Below are 22,248 nucleotides of genomic sequence, written 5' to 3'. Positions count from 1 at the left end.
TATGATTACGTTGTTAAACACACAAAAAAAAAAAGGACATAACATGATAACAAACCGGATATTAAAACTCTTTATCAAAATTCACTAAAAAGCTCTTAAACAAGTAAAATATTACTTTAGAATTCATAATAGAAGAAGGTACAAGATAAATGATTAAAACATAAAACAAATGCTCTCTTTTCACAGCTTAAAAATTGGCATCAACAAAATTTAGTGTGATTTGTATACGAATCTTATCTTATGTGAATCAAAGTGCAAATCACTATGTTAGATGATGGTCTACTCTAATTAATGTTGTTACATTTAACATTAGTGTAAAATTAATCAGATAATCCTAAGTCCTAACCAAGTTCTAAATTGCGATTAGGCCCAGCAAAACCCACTATTTTTTTTTTTTTTTTTTAAAAGACCAATCAGCAACGGTGACAGCGATATTGACTGGTAGTTCGGATCAAGAGCGAGCGAGCGTTATACCAAACATTCCAATCCTTATGATGGTTTCATAGTGGAGATTTCTTCTATTTCTTACTCTTCACATCTCTCAAATCTTTACATTGGGGCAACGAATATGATTCAACCCTAATCTCAAGCAAGAAAAAACAATCGTCTCTCTCTCTCTTTACAAGTCTCTGAGATTTACAGTCTTCATTCCCACAAGCGTAAGAAGAAAACCCAAACCAAAATGGCCAACGATCGACGCACTTCTTCCCTCAATCCTACGACGGGGCAAGACAATGCTATGTAAAGCTCAACTCTTTTGCTTTCTGATTCCATTGTTTGTTTTCGAGCTATGGATTTCTAAGTTTGTTCATTTTAGTCCCTAAACTCCATAGAATTTTCTCTTTAAAAGGTTGAAATGATGCAGCTCTTGCTTTTTCTTTTCTTCAACAAAGTGTTTTGCAGATTGCTCAATTCTCTCTATGTTTTATTCCCATGCCCTTTTGTGTCCTTTTATTGTCTCATCATCTAGTTTCACTACTGTTTTTGTGATTGTAGGTTTCTTGACATATTACATGAAGCTCCTCTCTTTGGTCATCGTGAATCTAGAAGTCTTGTTGGAAGCTGCATTTATCTGATCATACTGGCAAGTCCTTCCATTTTCTTTTCTTATGGTTTCCACCATTGACATTTAACACAAGCGTGTTTGTAACTTTCCTTTTAATCATAATGAGAAACATCAATGCCTGACTTTATTATATTTACTCTTTGTTAAATTTAGGCAGGTTATGCTGTTTTAGCTGCAGGAGCACCGTGGATACTTCAGTCTGTAGATTCTCTTATCCCATCGATACTCTGCAGCTGCAATGTTGCTCTATTGATGTTAACAGGTCATTACAATACTCCCTTTCAGCTTCTTACTACAATCTTTGTTTAGAAGCAAGTCAAACTAAATTGTGATAAACTACTGCCTTGTCAATTTGTCAATTGATTATTCTAAATCAAAGATAAGGACTCAATAGAAAAACTGATTTGAGATAATGAAAGTTATACTAAAACAGAAAAGGAAGAAAATGCTTGTGGATTCCTTCCTATATTAGGTTCAGGCTAATTTCCCAAGTCCATGAAGTTAATTCACTGTTAAAAGCTTGGGCGTAAAGGGATGGTCCCAAAACATTAAAATCTATTTTCACGTATCATATTTCTATTTCTGTTTCTTGAGTTCTAAAATATATTGCAGGATATGTATAAATTATCATGAGTACTTTCTGCAACAGGTATGTTTCAGCAATACTTTGTCAATCAGGTCCAGAAAATACGCTTGCAGGTAATGTTTCTTCTAACTAGGCGGATTGCTCGTTTCATTTCTTTTCCAAACTATGTAGAAATTAGTCGATACTCTCTTGTGTAGTTGTAGTTGTTTCATCTGAATACCTTCTGAAAAATCCTTCTATTGCAGGGCTATTACAGTTTCAGTCAGAAATTGAAACATGTGGTTCGTCTGCCATTTGCCATCATGGCATATGGTAATTTTTAATGCTATTTCTCGAATCATATATTGTTCCAAATATCTATTTCTTGCGCTCAATAAAGTGTCCCTGTTTTGTTCTAGGGACTGCATCTATGCTGCTTTTCATGGTGTGGAGACCATATGTCAGTGTTCTTCCCATTTTTACTGTGCAGAGGTCTGCAGCCTTCTTTTTAGATACACTAACTGGTTATACATTCTTTTGAGTTTTCTGTTCCAGTTGGTCACATGTTCTGTTTTTATTTCTTTTGTCTTCGACAATAAAACGAATGAAAGGAAGACTCTGACTTCATCCTTCAAAATTTTCCAATTTTCCTAAGAAAATTACTACTATCACATAATGAAACTCCACTTCATTGACAAATTGTTTTTATTCACACAGGTTGACAGATTTGACTTTTAACATATATACAAATTCTTTTATAGATGCCTCCAAGATGTTTATATTGTTGCTATTGACTAGAGATAGTATTTGGAAGTTGACTATCTCTTTCATTTTTTTATTTTGAAAAAAAACTTGATGAAGGAAAGTTGGCAAAGTCGAAAAACACTTATGAGCATAATGTTTTTGCAGGTTCATCATGTCTGTTGAAGCAATATCTGCCGCTTCTTTCATGATTGTATTTGTTGGTAAGCATAATGTCTGGAAATCTTATTCACACTTTTAGGTATGCATTCAGCATTACTTTAGTATCTCAACTAGAGCGGTGTCCACGATTCACTTTCTGTTGCGAGATATATGAAATACACAAGGTTCAGCTGGATACGTTTCTTTATCTTAATTTTTTCATGCCATGATTGCCTATTGTCAGATTAGAATCAGTTTTCATTTCTTATGTACCTGACCCATAGAGCTTAACTGAAATAATTTCCATTGTCTCTCGGCTCTGTCACGTTCAAATGCATGCTAAATCACCATCAAATTATCTGCATTCTATGGTCATACAATTGTTAATTATACATATCATGTAAGCGGTTCTTACAATTGGCTTTAGTTTGTGGTTGAATATCAGGAGATCATTGAAGTATCTTTAAGAATTGCTGTTCTGGATTTCAGGATGAAAACCTTTTATTTGTTCCCTTTGTTAACCATGCAGAACCTGCTATACCGTTTCTTTGAAAAAGCGATTGGCTAGAGCATAGTGGATTCTGTTGGCTTGTTTTGTTACATTGTTCTGCCAGTTGTTTGTCTCTTTAGTAAGAGACTCTGTAGCTAAGTTATTATGCAGCTCTTCTTATCTGTATTTTTAATACTGGTAGGTTATGTTCGCCAGTATAATTCAGTGAACTCTCAGCCTGATGTCTTAAATTCATTGTATTCTCCCCTTCAACCGGCTGCTTTGGAAGGATTGAGGTACTTTCACAATCTCACTAGAACCTTATTCGTAGTCTTCATAAATAATAAATTTAGTATCCCAACCTTATATTGCACATGGCAATGCTTTCACAATTCTCAAGTATTCAGTTTGTTTGCTTGAAAAATAGATACCATGAAGCTGGTCGCCTTTCTGATCAGCAAATGGCTCTACTGCAATATCAGCGTGAGAATCTCCATTATCTCAGTGAAGAGGTGACAATACATGGAATTTTAATAGTGACTACTTCATTTCGGAATCTTGACGTTTGTGTTGTTTCTTGCTAGTATACAATTTCGTACTAGTAATCCTAAGTTCAATGCTCTCTCTAATGTTCATCAGTTTCTTACCTCTCCTTTATATATATGTTTCAGATCCTGCGTTTGCAGGAGTCCTTAAGCAAATATGAAACCAATGGTAGTAGCACACCACAGGTTTGAACTGCTCCATTGCAAATTATTGACTTCTTTTTAGCAGAGCTTTAAGTGTGGATACACGCTAACAACATTTTTAATAAATTTCTTAAATTCATGTATTTCCTTCCACTGCGCTTTTAATTTGCAGTTGATGAATGTTTAATTTTGCAATTGATAAATGTTAAACTTTCAGGTTGATCTGGCGCATCTTGTGGCTACTCGTGATCAGGAATTACGAACACTTTCTGCTGAGGTAAAGCTAGGTTAACAAATGATAAACTAGCCCACATGGTTAAATTTTCTTTGTCATCTCTCTTGACCCATTTGGTGGAAAACAGATCTAGCTTATTGACATTACGTGGCTAATATTCTTTGTAGCATCTCTAAATGGAGGATACTAAATGAAAATTGTATGTTTGCAGGTGGATCAACTCCATTCCGAACTTACTCTTGCTCGATCGCTGATCTCTGATAGAGATAGAGAGATACAGCATGTCCGGAATACCAATAATCAGGTTCGAGTCTATTAATGAACACAAGAACATATGAGAACAAAACATACATTCCATGAGGATCATAATGACATCATGTATAACAATAAAGCTTTACCATGGAATCGTTTGCATCGAACAATTTGCAATGCCTACATATTTTTGAATCTGTGAAATTAACTCATCATCTTGTGTTTTGAAACTCCTAAAACAGTATGTTGCAGAAAATGAAAGGTTAAGAGCTATTCTTGGAGAATGGAGTATGCGAGCTGCAAAGGTACAATCTTAGGCATGTTTAGAGATGCAATATGATCCGTGAAAAGGCGATGTTAAATTTTCATTATAGAGTTTTCTTCCTACATCGGGTTTACCGAATCCAAACCCTTCTCTTTGATATTGTTTTCTTTTATGAGGCTAACAAAATCAACGGGGATTGTGTAGCTTGAACGAGCTCTGGAAGTGGAGAGGATATCAAATCTTGAACTGCGGAAGAAAGTTTCGGCTCTCAAAGACCAGAGGCAGATGTCATGAAGCATATATATATATATACATCATCTAACTATATGTAACTCACATGGCTTGTAGACAAATATTTTGACACTGTTTTGTAACATATTTTATACATTCTCTTGGAATCTTTGAATAAATAGAAAACTCTTCTTTATGCATAACTTCAATCAATAAGCTTGAATGATGTAATCATGTTCACTTTTGTGAACTTTTCTGGTGATACATAGAAAAAAATATGTGTATTTCCATTTTCTGAAAGAAAAAAAAAACGTGTACCTCGACTGCTGATCTAAAAAAATGTTGTGAAAAACTAATGATTGAGAAATATTCAGAGATAGAAAGTCTCAGCAAATAACAAGTTCAGGCCAGTAACTGATGAGTCTGAGAAGATAGGACCGGACCACTCAATCGTTCCCACAACCTCCAATACACCGTCTATGCATCCTCTCACCATGGAAATCTCGGCATACCAAAGCTCCAAAACGTGTTCAGGACCTTGAGTCCGGGATTCCCATAAGATGGCCATCCTCTCATTAGAGTGAATCAACATTTTGATGATATCAAAACCAGAGTGTTGCTGCTGCAGCTCTTCCAAACCATGCACTTCCTTCCAATCCAACTGAGATGGAAAACGCCATAGTATTTTCCCGCCTGTACCACGGCAGAAAATCGTGTCACCAACAGCAAAAAGCCAATTGCTTCTATTTTCTGGGTTAGACTCTCTTCTCCCGTCTGACTCAAACGCACATTCAGTTGCTGAGAAGTTAAATATTTGACCATCTTCATCCACCGCGTGAACATGCTTGTTGTTGTCCGTCACCACACTTTGTTGGATTTTGAGGGGCATCTTAGGCGTAAAGACAGACAAGAACTCCCAAGTATCGGTTTGGAGATCATATACCTCTACCCAGTTTGAGGAATCAGCGACATCCCAGCATCCTCCAAACACGTAAATCTTCTTCTCGTCTATCGATGCTCCGCTTCGAGCCATCTTCATGGGCTTAAGGGGGCTCACAGTGTGATCGGTAAAGTCAAACAAGGTGACTTCCGATGTGGGTTTGCCGTTGATGAGTCCACCGATAACAAAGACACCCCACTCATCCCACACGAAACAGGATCCTGCTACAGGATACGAGTAGTCCAAATTGATCCGTTTCAGCCGACGTTGCACGGGGTGGAGGAGGAACCACCGTGGGCTTGGGTCTGGATACATGTGTATAAATACGTACATATATAGCTCGACGCAACCCCTCCTCCGAGACCTCAAATCGCTGATTATATGCGCCGCTGCTACATTCCGGTGCCTCTTGGAGGCCATCGCAAAGGCCACGAGGTCTAATCTCGACAACCGAGTCAGGCACTCCAAATGAAACACATCATCTGGCAACGACCACAGCCCACACACCTCCCTCTCATTCTTCCTCTTCTTCATTGATTGAGATCACCGGAGGGATCAATTACACAACCTAGTAGAGAGTAATTATAGAACGCCTCAATCAAAACACTTCCCTCTTCAATTTTCTATTTATATACAATTCCCTTGTCGTCTAGTTAAAAGACGTACCAAGCGGTTTAGCACAGTTCAATTATAAAATCTAAGTTTTCAATTAACTATCCTTATCCAGAATATATAAACTATTATTTTTAGTTTTAGATAAATCCTCAGGCTAGAAAAAGAGAGGTTTTAATTATGTTATGGGGTTTTTACTTTTTAGGAGGAAGGAAACTCTCTCATCCAGTTCCTTGTTCACAATCTTTAATGTTCTATTTTACACACAAAAAAACTACTTTTTGTTTATTAAATGTGTGTTAATACATATATGTATATATATATATATATAAAGTTAGCTTTTTCTCTCTTCTCCTTAAGCCACATCATCATACACCTCATTTTATTATTTAATTTTTAAAATTAATTATACCATTTTATCATTTAATTTTAAGATTTAAACCTATGTAAATAAGTTTTTCAAAAAGGAATATGAAAGGTTTTTTTTATATTAGAGATTATAAAACTAAAAAAGATGATTTGTTTAAAAGTTAAATTTTTTTACTAATTATCGATTATACTAAGAAATATATAAATGGTAGATTATAGTTTTTAGTGAATGTTTAAAATATATATATATATATATATATATATGATTATATTTACACAATGTAAACCAAAATATAATGGGATTTAACGGGAATAGAAAAGAAAGTAAGAAATTTTGAGAATATAAATCGATCTAATTTATGTCTCACAAAATTTTCTAACATAAATGAGATATGTCGTACCGAAACATCAATTCTCATTTTTTTTAAACGTATAAAAACGTAAAAATAAAAATAATATTTCTTTAAAAGTTTCCAATATGAATTTAATTAATTTTTTCCAATACAACACATATGTTAAACTAATAAACAAAATAAAAAATTAACGATATTTCATAAAAATTGAAAATTAAAATAAAAAACATTATTAAATGAAATAAACTAAATATAAAGTAAATTATACTAATATGTTAAATTTAAAAATTGTTCTATATGAACAACAAAAAAATATATATAACATAAAATCAGAAACAAATATATAATAGTATAAAAATGATCCTTACGAGATATAATTACAACAAATCCAAAAAAGAAAAACATAAAACAAAAAATAAATTATGACAGTATATAAAGAGATAATGTAAACAATTAAAAATACAACAATTCGCACGAAACCCACAAATCATGTTCAAATTTCATGGTAACATATAAAAGGCCCAAAATATTAATATCTATATCTATATTTGGTAAAAACCCTAATAGCACACGTTTCTTAATGATTTTTCACCGCACTTCCGTTTACGCTCACACTTCGACTTATACTATACACACTTAATTTCTCAACAACTAATGAAGTTAAAACTCAATAGTTTTTCTATACAAACACAATCAAAGTTTTTAAAAAGTAAGGTATGGTATAGTGAAAAAAATAAATAGAAAATAAAATATGAACCAATTACTAATAAACAACATAATAAACTCTCGCGCGTAGCGCGGACAACCGACTAGTATATATATATATTAAGTTAGATATCTTCCCATAATTTGTATTGAAAGTTTGAAAAAAATTAATTTCTATCAAGTATAATTAATTTATCAATTAAAAAAAGCAAAATTTGTTTAGATAATATAAAGAGAAGTTCTTTAAGATACCTATGTAAAAAGGGAAAACTTAAAATGGAAAATTACGTGAAATAATAAAATTTCCCTCGAAGGCCCACTAGATATATAAAGGCAAAGCCCAAAGCAGCTTTTCTATTATTCATTCATTCTCTCTCTGGCTTGCTTCTTCTTCTTCCGTCTTCTCTACAAGAACCCAGCGAGCTCTCTCAATCGTGTTGAGTTTCTTCTTCGGCTTTTCTAGGGTTTTAATTTTCCTTTCCGATCAGAGATTTAATGGCGACACTCGACTCCGACGTTCCTATGCTTCCCGCCGGAGGTGCCTCTAGCAGTGCTTCGTCTTCCACCAAGAAACCTAAGCGATTCGAAATTAAAAAGTGGAGCGCCGTTTCTCTCTGGGCTTGGGGTAATCGCTAAAATCCTTAATACTACCTTGAATATGTCCTCCGATGTTTGTTTTACGATGTTAATTTTGGTTAGGTCGAGTTTTGATTGATCTTTGTTTTGGTTGCAGATATCGTTGTCGACAACTGTGCGATCTGCAGAAACCACATCATGGATCTCTGTAAGTTTTAGAAGAATCAATTGATTGAGGAATTTGTAACGATGATGTTTGATAATCCAGAGATTTACTGAATTCTCGAATGTTTAAGCTTATTTTGTTATTGTGTTTTGGTTGTTGTTAGGCATCGAGTGTCAAGCTAATCAGGCTAGTGCTACCAGTGAAGAATGTACTGTCGCTTGGGGTAAGTCTTGTCTCTGTTATGATCTTGATTGGAATCTTTGCTCTCTGTTTCGAGACTTTATTATCGGTTTTACAATTGTAGCTGTTGTAATTTTGTATCTAGAACACACAGAATTGTATGATAAACTAGTATTATGTGAAATAATTCTAGTATCTCAGAGTGTGTTTGTTAGATCTTGCCATTGAATTTTGCTTATTTGGTAGCACCATTCAGATGTCTTTGAAAGGAGAACATATTATTGTTTTGCAGCAATCTAAATTGGTCAGTGAGTAGTACGGTTGATTAAATTTATGGGGCTTTAAATATTTTGTAAGAGAGATCAGAATCTATTTAATTTTATTGTGTGTGCTTGCTTTCATTGTCTTGCATTGGGTTGTATTATTAAGGATGAATGAGAAACTTAAAGGATGGCCTAAATCACTGCTTATGTATCTCTGTATTCTCAATTGATCATACTCTGGAAGTGTTTGAAAGTAGACATATGTGATTGTGTGAGGGCACCTTCTCGAATCCTTTATTATTCTATAATGTGTATTTGGACAATCCAAGTTGAAATATATTCTGTTCTGTGCTTTTTCTAACTAAAGCCACCTGATGCTGGTACTTTCAGGGGTTTGCAATCACGCCTTCCACTTTCACTGCATCAGCAGATGGCTAAAGACTCGTCAAGTTTGTCCATTAGGTAAGTGTTTCTCAATTTAAAAGCTTTTTTTTTGACTAGTTTGCAGTTGTTGTTTCTTTGTTAATTTTGCCGAGTTTTAACAGATAACAGTGAGTGGGAGTTCCAGAAATATGGTCACTAAATCAATGACGGGTACAGCAAACATTTGTCGTCTACTCGACAAGGATATCAGGTTCATATGGTTACCGCCTATGATACCTAAAGATCTGCTCAAGTTATTTCTTCTCTTCTTTTCTCTTCTTTTTGTAATGTAATTCGCAAAGTTGTCGAACCAGGGATCTATTGTTCACTGAACCTATCATCGTTGTGCTTTTGGTGACGTTTTCTTATATATTTCAAAAAAATAATAAAAAATACAAAAATGTCCTGCAAAGAAAGTTTTAGTTATGTGAAAACGTATGAGCTGGGCAAAATCAAAATTCAAAAGCCTATCTTTCTTGCAATTCAGTAGAGCCGAATACTGAAGTGAATTTTATGACAAGGCTAAACTTGAATTGAAAAACCAAAACTTTGTTAAATGAGTAGTAAACCTGGTCTTTAAAATTTAAATCCTTAAAACAACTATTAGAACACTGTTGACAACCCAAACCCTTAACAGAAACTGTAAACATTGAACATGGGATTCGTCTCAGCAGCCAGCAGGATCATATAAACCAAAATGCTGGTAAATTTCTAACAACTATTAGAGCATCATTTACTAATGATTTGGGATAATCAATCAACGTCAACGATCTAAATTTCAAAACAACTTGTTGATGGTTTTCATATCAGCACGTAGGATAGTATAATCCAAATTTGGTTCTGTTCCTGGTGGCTTCTGATTCTCATTGAACGTTGTCATGCACGAGAGCATTATTAATAATGACTTTATAGGACAATCCGTGATGAAAGGTGTACGTGTATGCATAACGAAGATGAAGATTTTCGTCTGATTAACGGACACGAGGTAACTAAACAAACTTGTTTCTCTTTTATTTATTTTGTTGCAAAACATTGGTTGTAGGAACATGCACTTTATATACATAGTTTTTTTAATACGAAACTTTATATACATAGTTGAGATATGTTTTCTAATCTACTAGTATCACTAAAATAGTCAAAATTTTAGGGTTCAAACTCTATCAGTAATTTTTTTTGTTATTTTTGGCGTGGTTTAGCTCTCCATCAAGCCTATTTTACTAATTTGCTATTTATCATTTTAAATTCATTCTTTTTTCTTTTTCTAACGTAACAACTTTTTCATAAATAAACTACAATACATCTAGAAACTGTGCTCCGAATTCTAGATTAAACTTAGAAACTCTTACAATTTACATGATCACCTTGACTTGAAATTTAAGAGATTGATAAACGACTCGGTTCAAATTTTGTTTCTAGAAAGTGATTAAAAAAATCTGTGTTATTCAACATGTTTGATATATATAGTTTTATGAAAAGCACAAAAAAATTATAATAGAGGGTTTCTAAGACCATCCTCAATGCACAGCTCTTAGAGCATTCTTATGTTAATTTAGCATTAAATAAAAATCAAAATTACACTTAAAACCTAAGATATGGTATGTTATATAAGAACAAAATATGGGTAGAAGAGGCTCAGTTTTCAATTAAATTATTAAACAAATTATAAGATCAATTTTAATAGTCTTGCATTGATGATGCTCTAACTTCTCAACTTGCTTTTGTATGACTCAAGCTTTTGGTGGGTATAGGCTTTTAGCGAGTTGAGAAGGAGCCAGTTCTTTCGCCTACATTAACAACGTTAATGGTGTCTACATAGCGTTTATGCTTGCTTACACTTTGCGATTGTAAAAATTGTTTTAAGACAAAAAAAAAAAAGAAAGAGGAAAATATAGTTTCAAATGCCATTACAAAGTTGGTTAACTCCAAACTCAGCTGCGTTAGGCTAATAACCATTATTAGAGCGTTTATAAAAAAAGGGCCCTTAAACTAAAAACCACTATTAGAGCTAAATAACTAACGAGTTGGAGATAGTCTAAGAATTAAAAATCTATAAATCAAAACAACGTGTAGATAGGCTTCATATCTGTAGGATTGTACAATCCAAAGTTTTGTTCAGTTCCAGCTGGTTTCTGATTCTCGTTAAAAGTCGCGAATAAAAACCCTTGGATGCTACAGTTTGGTCTCTTTGGTGTACCTATACCGCTTTCAACATGTTTGACAAAATTTCTGTTGTACGTAGCAGCGATGTCTGGTGTTGTTAAGTTTCCATTACCGGCCGAAGGCCATCCTGTCTCTGACACAACCATGGATAAATTCTTCACGCCCTCTTTCTCCATTGCCCACACGAACGCGTCGAAAATCGCATCAAATAGGTTTGAGTACTTCATTAGCCCGTCCTCGACCACGACATGTTTGGTGTTGAAGATGGCATAATCGAGACTGATGTTTACGGGATTTGACGCGTAAGCGAAGTAAGGGTAGATGTTGACGAGGATTGGTGTATTCTTTTGAGACAGGAACTTCAGCACGGGAACAAGTTGTTCACGTCCTTGAGGTGTGAACATTGCCTTGGAAGGTGGGTACGACTGTCCTAGGTTCGACATAGCCACCACGGTGCTTATCAAGATCGAAAGATTCCTCGACTTGACAAGGTTGGTGAGAGACTTCATGACTGGAAGCACTTGAGGACCGATCTCTCCGGGGATGACTTCGTTGCCAACGGTAATGAACGTGATGTTCACGTCAGCCAAGTAAGGCTCGATGTTGGTTGCAAACCAAACCTTAACAGCTTCTTGGCTGGCCGCAAGAGCAGCTAGGTCTTGGTTCTTGACGCCAACAGTGACACCAATATCTTGGTGGTTGCGTAAGGCGTTAAGAACATCAGTGTTTGGGTCGAAGATGCGGATTTTAGTGATTCCTATGGACTTGTAAAGGCTGATCACATTGGACGGAGACGGGAGGTTGTCTCCAAGGAGACCGTAGTTTAAGCCGATGTTAGTTGCTGCCACTTTAGTTGAGCCGTCATCATTATTGTGGTTGAGCAGAACTGCTGTGCACGTGATCAGAGCTGCCGTGCACAAGCACAAGAGCAGTAGAAAGCCAAATATTATAGCACACCCCATAACGAAGCTCGTATCTGCAAAATCAGGAACCAAACTTGTTTATCTTTCTCTTTTTTTTCTTTGTTTTGTTACAAAACGTAGGTTGTGTAACCTTTTATATATATATACACATATATATTCCCATTTTCATTGATATCACTTGAATTGTATAGTTGCTTCTTTAATTGTTTCTTTCTTTTTGCTGACGTTATTTAGTTACCATATATATTTACAAATTTGGTGATTTTCCATTTTACCAATTAGAACTGCCTCTTTTTGTCTGTCTAGATGCAATGCCTTTCTTTAATTAAACTGGAGATATATGCCGTTGACTAAAAAAGCTTAATGGAAACAATCTATCTATGAAACTATCTAGCAGTAGCGCTCCTAAAGCTCGCAGTATTTTCACACAAAGTTATTAAGATTTTATTTTCAATACTTTTGTTTTATTTTTACTTCATATACTATTGCGCAATAGTATGCTATTGTATTATTGGCATAAGATTTATTCACATGTCAATTAAGACAAAGAAAATAATTATAAGAAATAGAGTTTTTGGGATGTCAAAAAAAAATAAAAAAAAATAGAGGTTTTGGTTGACTGATTATCGTTGCTACTGCTATCATGAATGTTTTTTTCGGGGAAGGATAAAAAAAGAAATCTACGAAGTTCGAAAACAATGAAATCAAACGGTATCTTTATTTTTGTTTTTTTGGCCTGTGCAAGTTTGTTTCTTCTGTATATTAAAATAGTGTTGCAGGCAAAAAAAAAAAGAAAAAAATAGTGTTGCCTTTGGATATAAGAAAATGCGAACCCGAGGGCAAAGGGTCAACTTGCTTTTTAGTCCCAACTAAAAGGCTCCTCAAGTTCAAGATCCGCTAAACTCAGTAGGAACTATGGAGAAGCCAAAGTTCAAGACTGTCCAAGAGGTTGTTGCAGCTGGCGGAGGACTACCGGATAGATATCTCCAAGCACCCACCGGCGACGACAAAGGCCAACCTCTTAATGGTCCGGTGCCGGAGATGGATATTCAGGCCATTGATCTCAGTCTTCTCCTCACTTCTTCTGAAGCCGGTAGAGAAGAGTTGAGTAAGCTTCACTCGGCTCTCTCTACATGGGGCGTCGTTCAGGTTTGACCCTTCTTGGTGATGATCAGAGTCATGAAACTTTATTGAAGTGATCTGGTAATACCATAGAGTTTGATTTTTTGTTGATATAGGTGATGAATCATGGAATCACAGAAGCGTTTCTTGACAAGATTTACAAGCTGACCAAGGAGTTCTTTGCACTGCCGACAGAAGAGAAGCACAAGTACGCAAGAGAGATTGGTAGTATCCAAGGATATGGGAACGACATGATTCTGTGGGATGATCAAGTTCTTGATTGGATCGACCGTTTGTATATTACTACTTACCCTGAAGAACAGAGACAGCTTAAGTTCTGGCCTGAACTCCCTGTCGGATTCAGGTAAAAGTCCTTTCACGTTTAACATCATCTCGGTTCATTGGCATTGATGATTTTGACAACCGTTTTCTTCAGGGAAACTTTACATGAATACTCAATGAAGCAACATTTAGTGATCAAGCAAGTTTGTAAAGCCATAGCAAGATCATTGGAATTGGAAGAGAACAGCTTTCTAGACATGTGTGGAGAAAATGCTACGCTGGATGCAAGATTCAACATGTATCCTCCATGTCCAAGCCCAGACAAGGTTATTGGGGTTAGACCGCACGCTGATAAGTCGGCTGTCACTCTTCTCTTGCCCGACAAAAATGTCGAAGGTCTTCAGTTCCTCAAAGATGGCAAGTGGTATAAAGCTCCATTTGTCTCTGATACAATTCTGATCATTGTTGGAGATCAGATGGAGGTAATCAATCAATCATATAGATATATGCATATGATTTTGAATTAAAGATGGATAGATTTGACATATATAGTGTCTCTGTGTGTTTAGATAATGAGCAATGGGATCTACAAGAGTCCTGTTCATAGAGTGGTGACGAATAGAGAAAAGGAAAGGGTATCTGTGGCTATATTTTGCATTCCCGGTGTAGACAAAGAGATTCAGCCTGTAGAAGGGCTTGTGTCTGATGCAAGACCGAGATTGTATAAGCCAGTTACGAACTATGTGGAGCTCTTAAACACGTACTATCTCCAGGGTCTACGACCAATAGCAGCTTCATTGATCTAATCGTACTTTTAAAGTCTCATTTTGGTTTCACAAATGAATCTGTTTCTTTCATTATAAGAATATTATCATTGCTATGTTTGTTGGAATGTGAGACTACATTCTGTTGTGGTACAACTTTGAGACAATAAAGAGCGTCTTAAGTCCCCATATTCTTTGCTATTTGGACATACATTAAGCCTAACAGTTGATAATGTTTCAAGCAGAAGGAACATAAGAAATCATATGAAGATATGTTACTTCCAAGTTCCAAAACCAAGGCTAACACTAAAACAGAGTTTAATACGAAAACAGAATTCAACACTAAAACTTTCAAGTTGTTTAAATGTATTGGAATATCAAAGCTCTACTTCTTGAGCAGTTTCCTCTGCCTGGAGAAGAAGAGACTATTCATTAAGCCTTCATACGTGTGATCTCTTGAAGTTAGCAAGAAAAACACATAGCCAGTGATAATCTGAGTGGCTGCACAAAAGAAGCTAATTAGTGCCATTTGAGATGAATACCATAAGATGAGTGTTACTGCATGTGGATCTTGATCTTATTCCACTCTATTACAACTATTAGAGCATCATTTACTAATGATTTGGGATAGTCGTCTATGATCAAGAATCTAAAATCAAAACAACTTGTAGATGAGTTTCATATCGGTAGGATAGTATAATCCAAAAATTTTGTTCTGTTTCGGCTGGCTTCTGATTCTCATTGAACGAGAATGCCATGCACGATATAGTATGAGCAAGAATGACTTTTTAGGCCAACCCATAATGAAACGTGTGTATGCAAAACGAAGACGAAGAGTTTTGTCTGAATAAAACGGAAGGAAATAACCCAAACAAACTGGTTTCTCTCTTCTATTTTTTTTCTTTTTTTTTTGGTTGTTGCAAATATCTATGTAACATGCATTTTATATACGTAGTTGAGATATGTATTCTAATTTACTACTTAGACCAACATTATTGGATAGATCTAACCAATAAGGGCAAGATTAAAGGCAAGATCTTAAGTGTAAAAATTAATAAGATAGCTTCTAGTGTAATAAGATAGCTTCTAGTGTAATTCTTACACTTAAAATCTTGCCAATAATCTTGTTCTAATGTTGCTTATACTACAATAGTAAAAGTTTAGGTTTCAAGAAACTATATTAGTAAATTTTTTTGTATCTATCTTTTTTTTTTCTGGCGTGATTTTACGCTTTTAGCTACCCATCAACTCATCAAGCCTATTTTACAAATTTTTCATTTTAACTCATTCTTATTTTTGTCTAATATAACAACTTTTTCATAAGTAAACTAAATTACATCTAGAACTCTGCTCCAAATTCTAGACTAAATTTACCATTTCTCACGATTTATACCACTTCACTAATAAATTAACTTATTCGAAATCTTTAATAGATTAATATATAAGATAAATAAATTTTTACTGATACGTTTTGCTTTGTCAGGCCGTGGCGTATGAGAAGAGAAGGTAAGAAAAAAAAAAATACAGTTTTACTGATACGTTTCGTTTGGTTTTGTAATCTGACAATGGTCATTACTCATCAGGTTGGTTTCGAGTTTTTTTTGACCCAAACAGTAAAAAAAACAACATTGGACAAAACATATTTTTCTAGTTTAACCTTGATCATACACACGACACGACACCATCAGCCCTATTTCTTTAGATATCAAAAGCTCGCTGGTAATTTATAATACCCATCGATGAGCCACTAAAAACTAAAACTTGAAGAACAGAAACCTTTTTTTTAAAAAGAACCAAGGATACACACGTATTGAGCAAAGTAGCCAGTAGTATTATATCTTTTCCAAGCTTTTGCAAATTTTTTTGAAGGAAGTAAATAAGAAACCTCCTTAAACATATTCCACAATTGATGACATTCGAGATTTCATAGAGGCACAAAGAGTACCTGTGGAAGAATTTACTTGAGCTGGAAAAAATAAAATAAAAAACGGTATACCAGAGAGAAGGAGCAAAATAAAAAACACAAAAACCCTTGGGATGCATCTAGATACGACGATCACAAGTATTGTTCGTGTATCCTTGCCCTGTTCTCTTCCCACCACAGTCTCGCGTGCATCTCCCCAAATCTCTCTCGGCTGCAATGTAAAAGAAAACACAGTTTGAGTGATGTTTGATTTTGAAACAACGTAAGGAAGTGTGTTTTGGTTACCTGAATCTGACTCTTCTAAGCTCTCTTTTCCCACCTGGTAAAACTTTAATGGTGATATAAACGCCAGGCTCATCTTGCTCCACCCATTCGTTGTCAGCATCACTCGCATTGCTTACCGACATTTCCTCTGACCGGTCTGCATCCCTCGATGAGCTGCTTCTTATGGAAGCATCCATGGAAGAAGTTTCTGTCTTGGCTCCACTGATGCTTGAAACTTTAGGAGTTGAGCTGAGTAGACCAGAGTCATAAAACTGCTGGCTCTGCATTGAATTATGGTCCAGTGAATCCGAAGATGAGTAAGCCGCCAATCCAGCTGGACGATGGATGTTACGAGGCAACCGTTCTTTGTTTAGAGGCGGTGTTGCGGGAGTGTCCTCTGGATGGTACTCCACTTTTGCATTCTACTCAAAAAAAAAGAAGATTTCCAGAGAAATTGGTGACTAATCAATCACGGGTTTAATATGTCAAACCGATTTAGTCAGTGAGAAAGCTAACCTCGTCTTCGGATCTAGGTGGCGTGGGAAGCGGGAAAGCTTGGCGGCTTAGTTTTTGAACATTGTAAAGTTCCATTACTTTGTCATAGTTATCTGCCCACCATCGCTGAGCTTGTAACTTGTTGAACATGTCTCGGCTATTCAATGACAAATAAAGAAAAACAAGTGTGATGATACATTTTTGAAACATAACATTGACAATGCTACTAGGAAAAAGGTCATGGTCAGAGTAGAGCCAGTCAAAGAGCAAAAGATGAAACATTGAAAAGCCAAAGTTAAGTTGTCAGACTAAACCCGGTAATTATTCTTAACAGCTAAAAGTATAATGTTCTGTTCAAGTGTAAAAACACAACTTGGCTTACATATATTTTTCTGACACATGAGATTCTAAGTTAATCGTAACGGTTAATTTTCTTTAAAAAAAAATAGTGATAAAGAAGTGACTTTAACCAGAACCACCAGAGGACCAAAGTGGGCACTAATGAAGGCGAACTAAAGGTAGATTTAACAATAGCAAATTCAATAAACTTTTTGACAAATAGAACACATAGGGCTAAGGGGCTAAGAAAAGAGAGTTGAAAACAAGTGACACAGATCCAACCTTTTGAAATTGTTTTATAAAAATTATTGTTTGGTTTAATGGCCGGCTAATAGTAGTAATAATCAATCAAAATTTCGTAGAAAAAAAGAAAGACATGGACGAAGAAATAGCGACAACAATGGTCAAAGCTAATAATTAGGAAATATGATTGTGTCCTACAAAAGGAGGTGGGTAGGAGAGATTTTCTCAAAGCAAACTCAATTTTTTTTTATCTTTTTTTCTCCCAAAGTTATATAGTAGTATTTAGAAATCAAAAACTAAACAAAAAGAAGAAGAAACACAGGTAACAGAGGACTGTTAATATGAATCAACCTAATCAAGATATAGAAAAGGAAACAATATACATACTTGTGAATGAAACGAAAGCCTTATGATCGATCACATATGAGACCAAAACAAGGTTATGACAAAGGGGAAGAAAAAGAAACAGACAGTAAGTGAAAGAAGTAGAACAAGAAGTGTGATTAATATGAAAGAAGACAAAGAATCGAAGGAAGGAAGAGACAAAGAAACGTTTGAAATGGACTTGTCGTTATCAATAGGCGACATACGAGTGAAACCAAACACTGTGCTAAAGGTCTAAAAGCTACTATTTGCTTTGTTTTTTTTTTATAAATAATAATTTAGAGAAGAACTATTCTTTTCCTATGCTATCCCAACAAGAGCAATAATGTGATTAACAGGACAAAGACGCGGATAATAAGGCACTGATGAAATCAATAAAACAAGATTCTTTTATTTTAATATATCAATTAAGGATATATGATATTGGTGAAAATGATATTTTAAGAAAACATAGACACCTACCAAACAATGATTTTGGAATATTTTGATTGTAACTTAGAAAATACAAAGAAAGAATACAAATATAGTATCTAACAACTCCATAAAGAATTACGATTAGTGACACATTCTAGAGTGTTTTCATTTACAATGTATAAAGAAAATATAAAATAAAATAAAGAACAATGTTGAAGTTTTTTCATGTGAACTGGACAATTTGAAGAAAACAAAAAGAGAGGAAATAAGAAAAATGATTAAAAAGTAAAGGCAAACAAAAAAGGGAAGAAGAGACAGAATGAGAAGAGATGACCCAAGAAAGCACTTTAAAAAGGAAAACACCCAAATACTCTATACTAATAATAATATTTCTGCTTTTTGGACCTTTACGGCCTTTTGCTTCTCATTAGGCGTGAAGCGTTACAGTCGACAACTGTGTTCCCCCATTCTCTCTTTTCTTTTCTTTTCTTTTTTTACCAACTTTTTCCCCATTTTCACACCCTACAAAATTACCCCATTTTTCTACTTTATTACCTATTACAGTATTTGGGTGACAATCATTTATTTCTTTCTTTTACCTGAGATAATAGTTAGTTACTGTTACTGTCCTAATTCTTTGGGAGTGTTCAATTTAAGTTATAACTATTTTTGTTATACAGTATGTTCTTTACATAAACATATGATCCAAAATGAATCAAACATTTAAAAAAAAAAACCCTTTTAGTTTTAGAATAGCTTTAAAACCATAACTCAAACCTGAATCAAGATTCAAGATCAACCCAAAACAGAAAAGAAGAAAAAAAAAAACGAAAAAACTAGTTGGACCTTAATTTTTTTTTTAATCTCTTATAAGAATTTGTTATATTCTAAATGTAAATTCGAGATACTAAATTTTAAAAATAAAGAAAAATAAGTAAGTATAGTACATTTCTACAAAAAGACATGGCATGATGATCATGATTGTTAGATTCGTAATGGTCTTACTAGTACTAGTTTTTAGTTATTATCAACAACATATGTTGCCTAGACATTGAACTCCACAAAGCTCATATATATATATACTCGTAAATTTTTTTTATCTTACACTAAATTTCATAACATACACCCCAAAATAATTAATACTATATATCCATTTTTAGTATATAGCATTCAAAGATTTTCAGACTTTATAATTGTTTTTTTTTTGTTTTTAAGAAAAAAAAATCAGATTGAGGTCTGTTCTGTGTAGTTAGAATCGGAGCATTTTCCGAACATTCTCACAAAATCACGACCAAAACCAACGTGCTAATTTCAATTATAATTAAAAAGAACAAAAACGAGCCAACGACGACGAGGCCAAAACCAAAAAAACCAAACCGTACGATTAGAAAAAAAAAGAAAAAAAAACAGAGTCAACAAAAGAAAAAAAAGCGTAGATAGGGAAGAGTAAAGGAACCTGAAACGTATACGTTTGAGATCATTACCACCGCCGGGAAGAGAAAGGAAGGTAATGAGAACCCCTGGCTCTACCTGCGCTACCCATTCTTTTGGCTCTTTCTCCTCCACCAACACTATCGGATCCACTCTGTTCCTCCCGCTCGCCGATTTTGGTGTCGCTTCCCCGCTCGATATCCCTTTTAGCCTCGCTTCCATCTCCTTTCCCCATACCCTAGGCTGCTGCTGTTGCTGTTGCGCCGCCGCCGTGAAGTTTATCGAGCTGTTTGATCTCCCGTAAAGCATTTTGAACCGTTGATCCGATTCGAAATCCGACTTTACCGACACCGGGCTGTTTTTGATCGGTCCTTGCCCTTGTCCCTGACCCTGCGCCGCCGTACACGGCGTGCAATGCCGGTAAGCTCCCGAAGCTTTGAGTGCCATGTCTTTGAGCTGAGATTGAATTGACGAAAATACCCTCAATCGGAAATTAAGTCGGAGGAGGAAGAGGAAGAGAGTGAGTTGAATTAATTGAATAGAAGAATTTACCTGAGATGTAAGAGATTTGGCGTGTTTGGAATCCGGATCGTCGGGTTGGCCTGAAGATTCATCGCCGGCTCGCTTTGAACGAGCTATACACGTCAGCATTTTCCGGTGACTGGCTTGGTCTTTGATTTGATTTTTTCTCCTTTTTTTTGGATACGGAGAGAGAGAGAGAATGGTGTCAGTTTCTTCTTCTTCTTCTTCTACTTTGGTTTGTTTGTTGCTCTTTTTATGTTTTTGTACTCTCTCTCTCTCTCTTTTTTTAATTGTTTAATAATCTTCTCTGCTTAAAAAAAAACTTTAACCGGGATTACCGGTTCCACAAAAAGTTCCGCGTCTCACTACGGTAATTACGTAATCCCGTGGTAAAAACAATATTACGAAAGTAAAAAATGTAAAACTATTCTTTTTTTCTTGTTGCTTGTTTTACTTACTGATTAGCTTATACTTTGTCAGTAGACTATATAGATGATTTGTGTGGACTGTGGATTCAAGCTTTCACAAGTATCAAAGGTCGTTTTTTCTTCTTCATCTTACGCAACTAGTCAAGTGTGCTGCTGCTGGATTTGAATTATCGAGGTAATTGTAGAATTCTGACTCTGACTTTTGAGAAACCTAAAACGGAAGACAAGAGATTTTATGTGTGGCTCTTACTAAGTGTAAGCTATATGTCACAATAATAATTTAAAAAGTTTTTTTTTTTTTTAGCATAGTTTCATTTAATGTGTAATATATATAGCTATTGTGTTGTTATTGTTGTTTGTTCAGATAACGCTTCTGATGGCAACTAATTGACATTTAAAGATAGCAATATGTGTATCAAGTATTGTCTCATTTCCGACAAGATGTAAATATGTGGTGTCTTCGTCTACTCTACATTTTGTCAAGTGAATGAATGATTGATCGATCTAACGAGTCGGATATTATTGGGGTGTAAGTATTTTCTCTATACAGAAAGATGCATTTATTCTTCACAACTCACAAAAATTCTACGACCAATTACCTTTTTTTTTTTCTTTGTTTCGATGTTTTTGATAAGCATAAGTATTAGCTCTTAAAACACTCGTTTTTTTGACTGATTTTGTTGTTGTTGTTATCAATGTTGTAAAATGTACTTAACTAAGAATTAACACAGGCCTTGGACCCTTTGTCAAACATGTAGTTACTAATAACATCTCTTCCATTTTTAAACAATATTATCTTTGACCAGCCACTATGGTCTTGTTCTTGGTTTTCGTGTTCTAAAACATTATACTAGTGTCACTGGGATTCATTTTGGCCTCTTCTCATACTTTTGCTATTTTCATATACAACTTTGTCATGTACAAAGATCAAATCCGCAAAAGTTTTGCATTTTTTTTTTGGTCTTCTCTCCAAAACTATCATAATAATCAAGAGAGGACAATGGTTTGAGCTTGTTGTTCTTAATTTCTGACTGTGAAGATGAGACGTGATGAACAAGCCTCATTGGTGACAATAAAGACAACTCAAGGAGTAACTCAGGTGACATAAATCAAACTAGAGTTAAGTTAAGCTTTTGGGACCACAGACCAAAATCAGAAACTGCAACAAGACAAAAAAAGCAGAGTTGCAGGTTTTGGCAAAAGGAACGTTGGTGTGTCTTGTAATCAGGTTCAAGATGTGTGGCTGTAGATCCATAATCAAGTTTGAATG

At 35.0% G+C, this 22,248-nt stretch overlaps 6 protein-coding genes across 6 annotated transcripts; 3 read left to right on the top strand and 3 right to left on the bottom strand.

Annotated features, from left to right (window-relative positions):
- Positions 1–445: 445 nt before the first annotated feature.
- On the top strand, positions 446–4,899 carry LOC17884356. The gene is made up of 14 exons (XM_006288015.2): positions 446–741; positions 997–1,084; positions 1,220–1,328; positions 1,716–1,765; positions 1,898–1,964; positions 2,051–2,123; positions 2,541–2,596; positions 3,227–3,320; positions 3,452–3,536; positions 3,696–3,755; positions 3,931–3,990; positions 4,160–4,252; positions 4,443–4,505; positions 4,670–4,899. Exons 1-14 carry the CDS (start codon positions 683–685, stop codon positions 4,757–4,759), a joined length of 1,047 nt encoding a protein of 348 aa, XP_006288077.1. The 5' UTR covers positions 446–682; the 3' UTR covers positions 4,760–4,899.
- Positions 4,900–5,066: 167 nt separating this feature from the next.
- Positions 5,067–6,170, bottom strand: LOC17882835 (F-box/kelch-repeat protein SKIP6). Its single transcript, XM_006289639.2, has one exon. It carries the CDS (start codon positions 6,168–6,170, stop codon positions 5,067–5,069), a length of 1,104 nt encoding a protein of 367 aa, XP_006289701.2.
- A 1,873-nt stretch (positions 6,171–8,043) lies between these two features.
- Positions 8,044–9,699, top strand: LOC17881315 (RING-box protein 1a). Its single transcript, XM_006288852.2, has 5 exons — positions 8,044–8,300; positions 8,409–8,459; positions 8,581–8,640; positions 9,251–9,322; positions 9,406–9,699. Exons 1-5 carry the CDS (start codon positions 8,171–8,173, stop codon positions 9,441–9,443), a joined length of 351 nt encoding a protein of 116 aa, XP_006288914.2. The 5' UTR covers positions 8,044–8,170; the 3' UTR covers positions 9,444–9,699.
- Positions 9,700–11,337: 1,638 nt separating this feature from the next.
- LOC17882953 (probable glucan endo-1,3-beta-glucosidase BG4) lies at positions 11,338–12,405 on the bottom strand. Its single transcript, XM_006289929.2, has one exon. The coding sequence runs from the start codon at positions 12,403–12,405 to the stop codon at positions 11,338–11,340; it is 1,068 nt and encodes a 355-aa protein (XP_006289991.2).
- An 839-nt stretch (positions 12,406–13,244) lies between these two features.
- Positions 13,245–14,721, top strand: LOC17884128 (protein SRG1). Its single transcript, XM_006288016.2, has 4 exons — positions 13,245–13,515; positions 13,605–13,852; positions 13,925–14,252; positions 14,340–14,721. Exons 1-4 carry the CDS (start codon positions 13,282–13,284, stop codon positions 14,574–14,576), a joined length of 1,047 nt encoding a protein of 348 aa, XP_006288078.1. The 5' UTR covers positions 13,245–13,281; the 3' UTR covers positions 14,577–14,721.
- Positions 14,722–16,344: 1,623 nt separating this feature from the next.
- Positions 16,345–20,773, bottom strand: LOC17882218 (protein Brevis radix-like 4). The gene is made up of 5 exons (XM_023781388.1): positions 20,581–20,773; positions 20,054–20,484; positions 17,239–17,374; positions 16,744–17,144; positions 16,345–16,669 (listed from the first exon to the last, which is right to left on the bottom strand). The coding sequence occupies exons 1-5, from the start codon at positions 20,677–20,679 to the stop codon at positions 16,591–16,593; spliced, it is 1,146 nt and encodes a 381-aa protein (XP_023637156.1). The 5' UTR covers positions 20,680–20,773; the 3' UTR covers positions 16,345–16,590.
- Positions 20,774–22,248: the final 1,475 nt, after the last annotated feature.

The sequence above is a fragment of the Capsella rubella genome, unplaced genomic scaffold (assembly GCF_000375325.1).
Source record: "Capsella rubella cultivar Monte Gargano unplaced genomic scaffold, Caprub1_0 scaffold_6, whole genome shotgun sequence".
Classification (NCBI taxonomy): Eukaryota; Viridiplantae; Streptophyta; class Magnoliopsida; order Brassicales; family Brassicaceae; genus Capsella; species Capsella rubella.
Note: the sequence above shows the minus strand (reverse complement) of the source record. Positions and strands in the feature narration are given on the sequence as shown.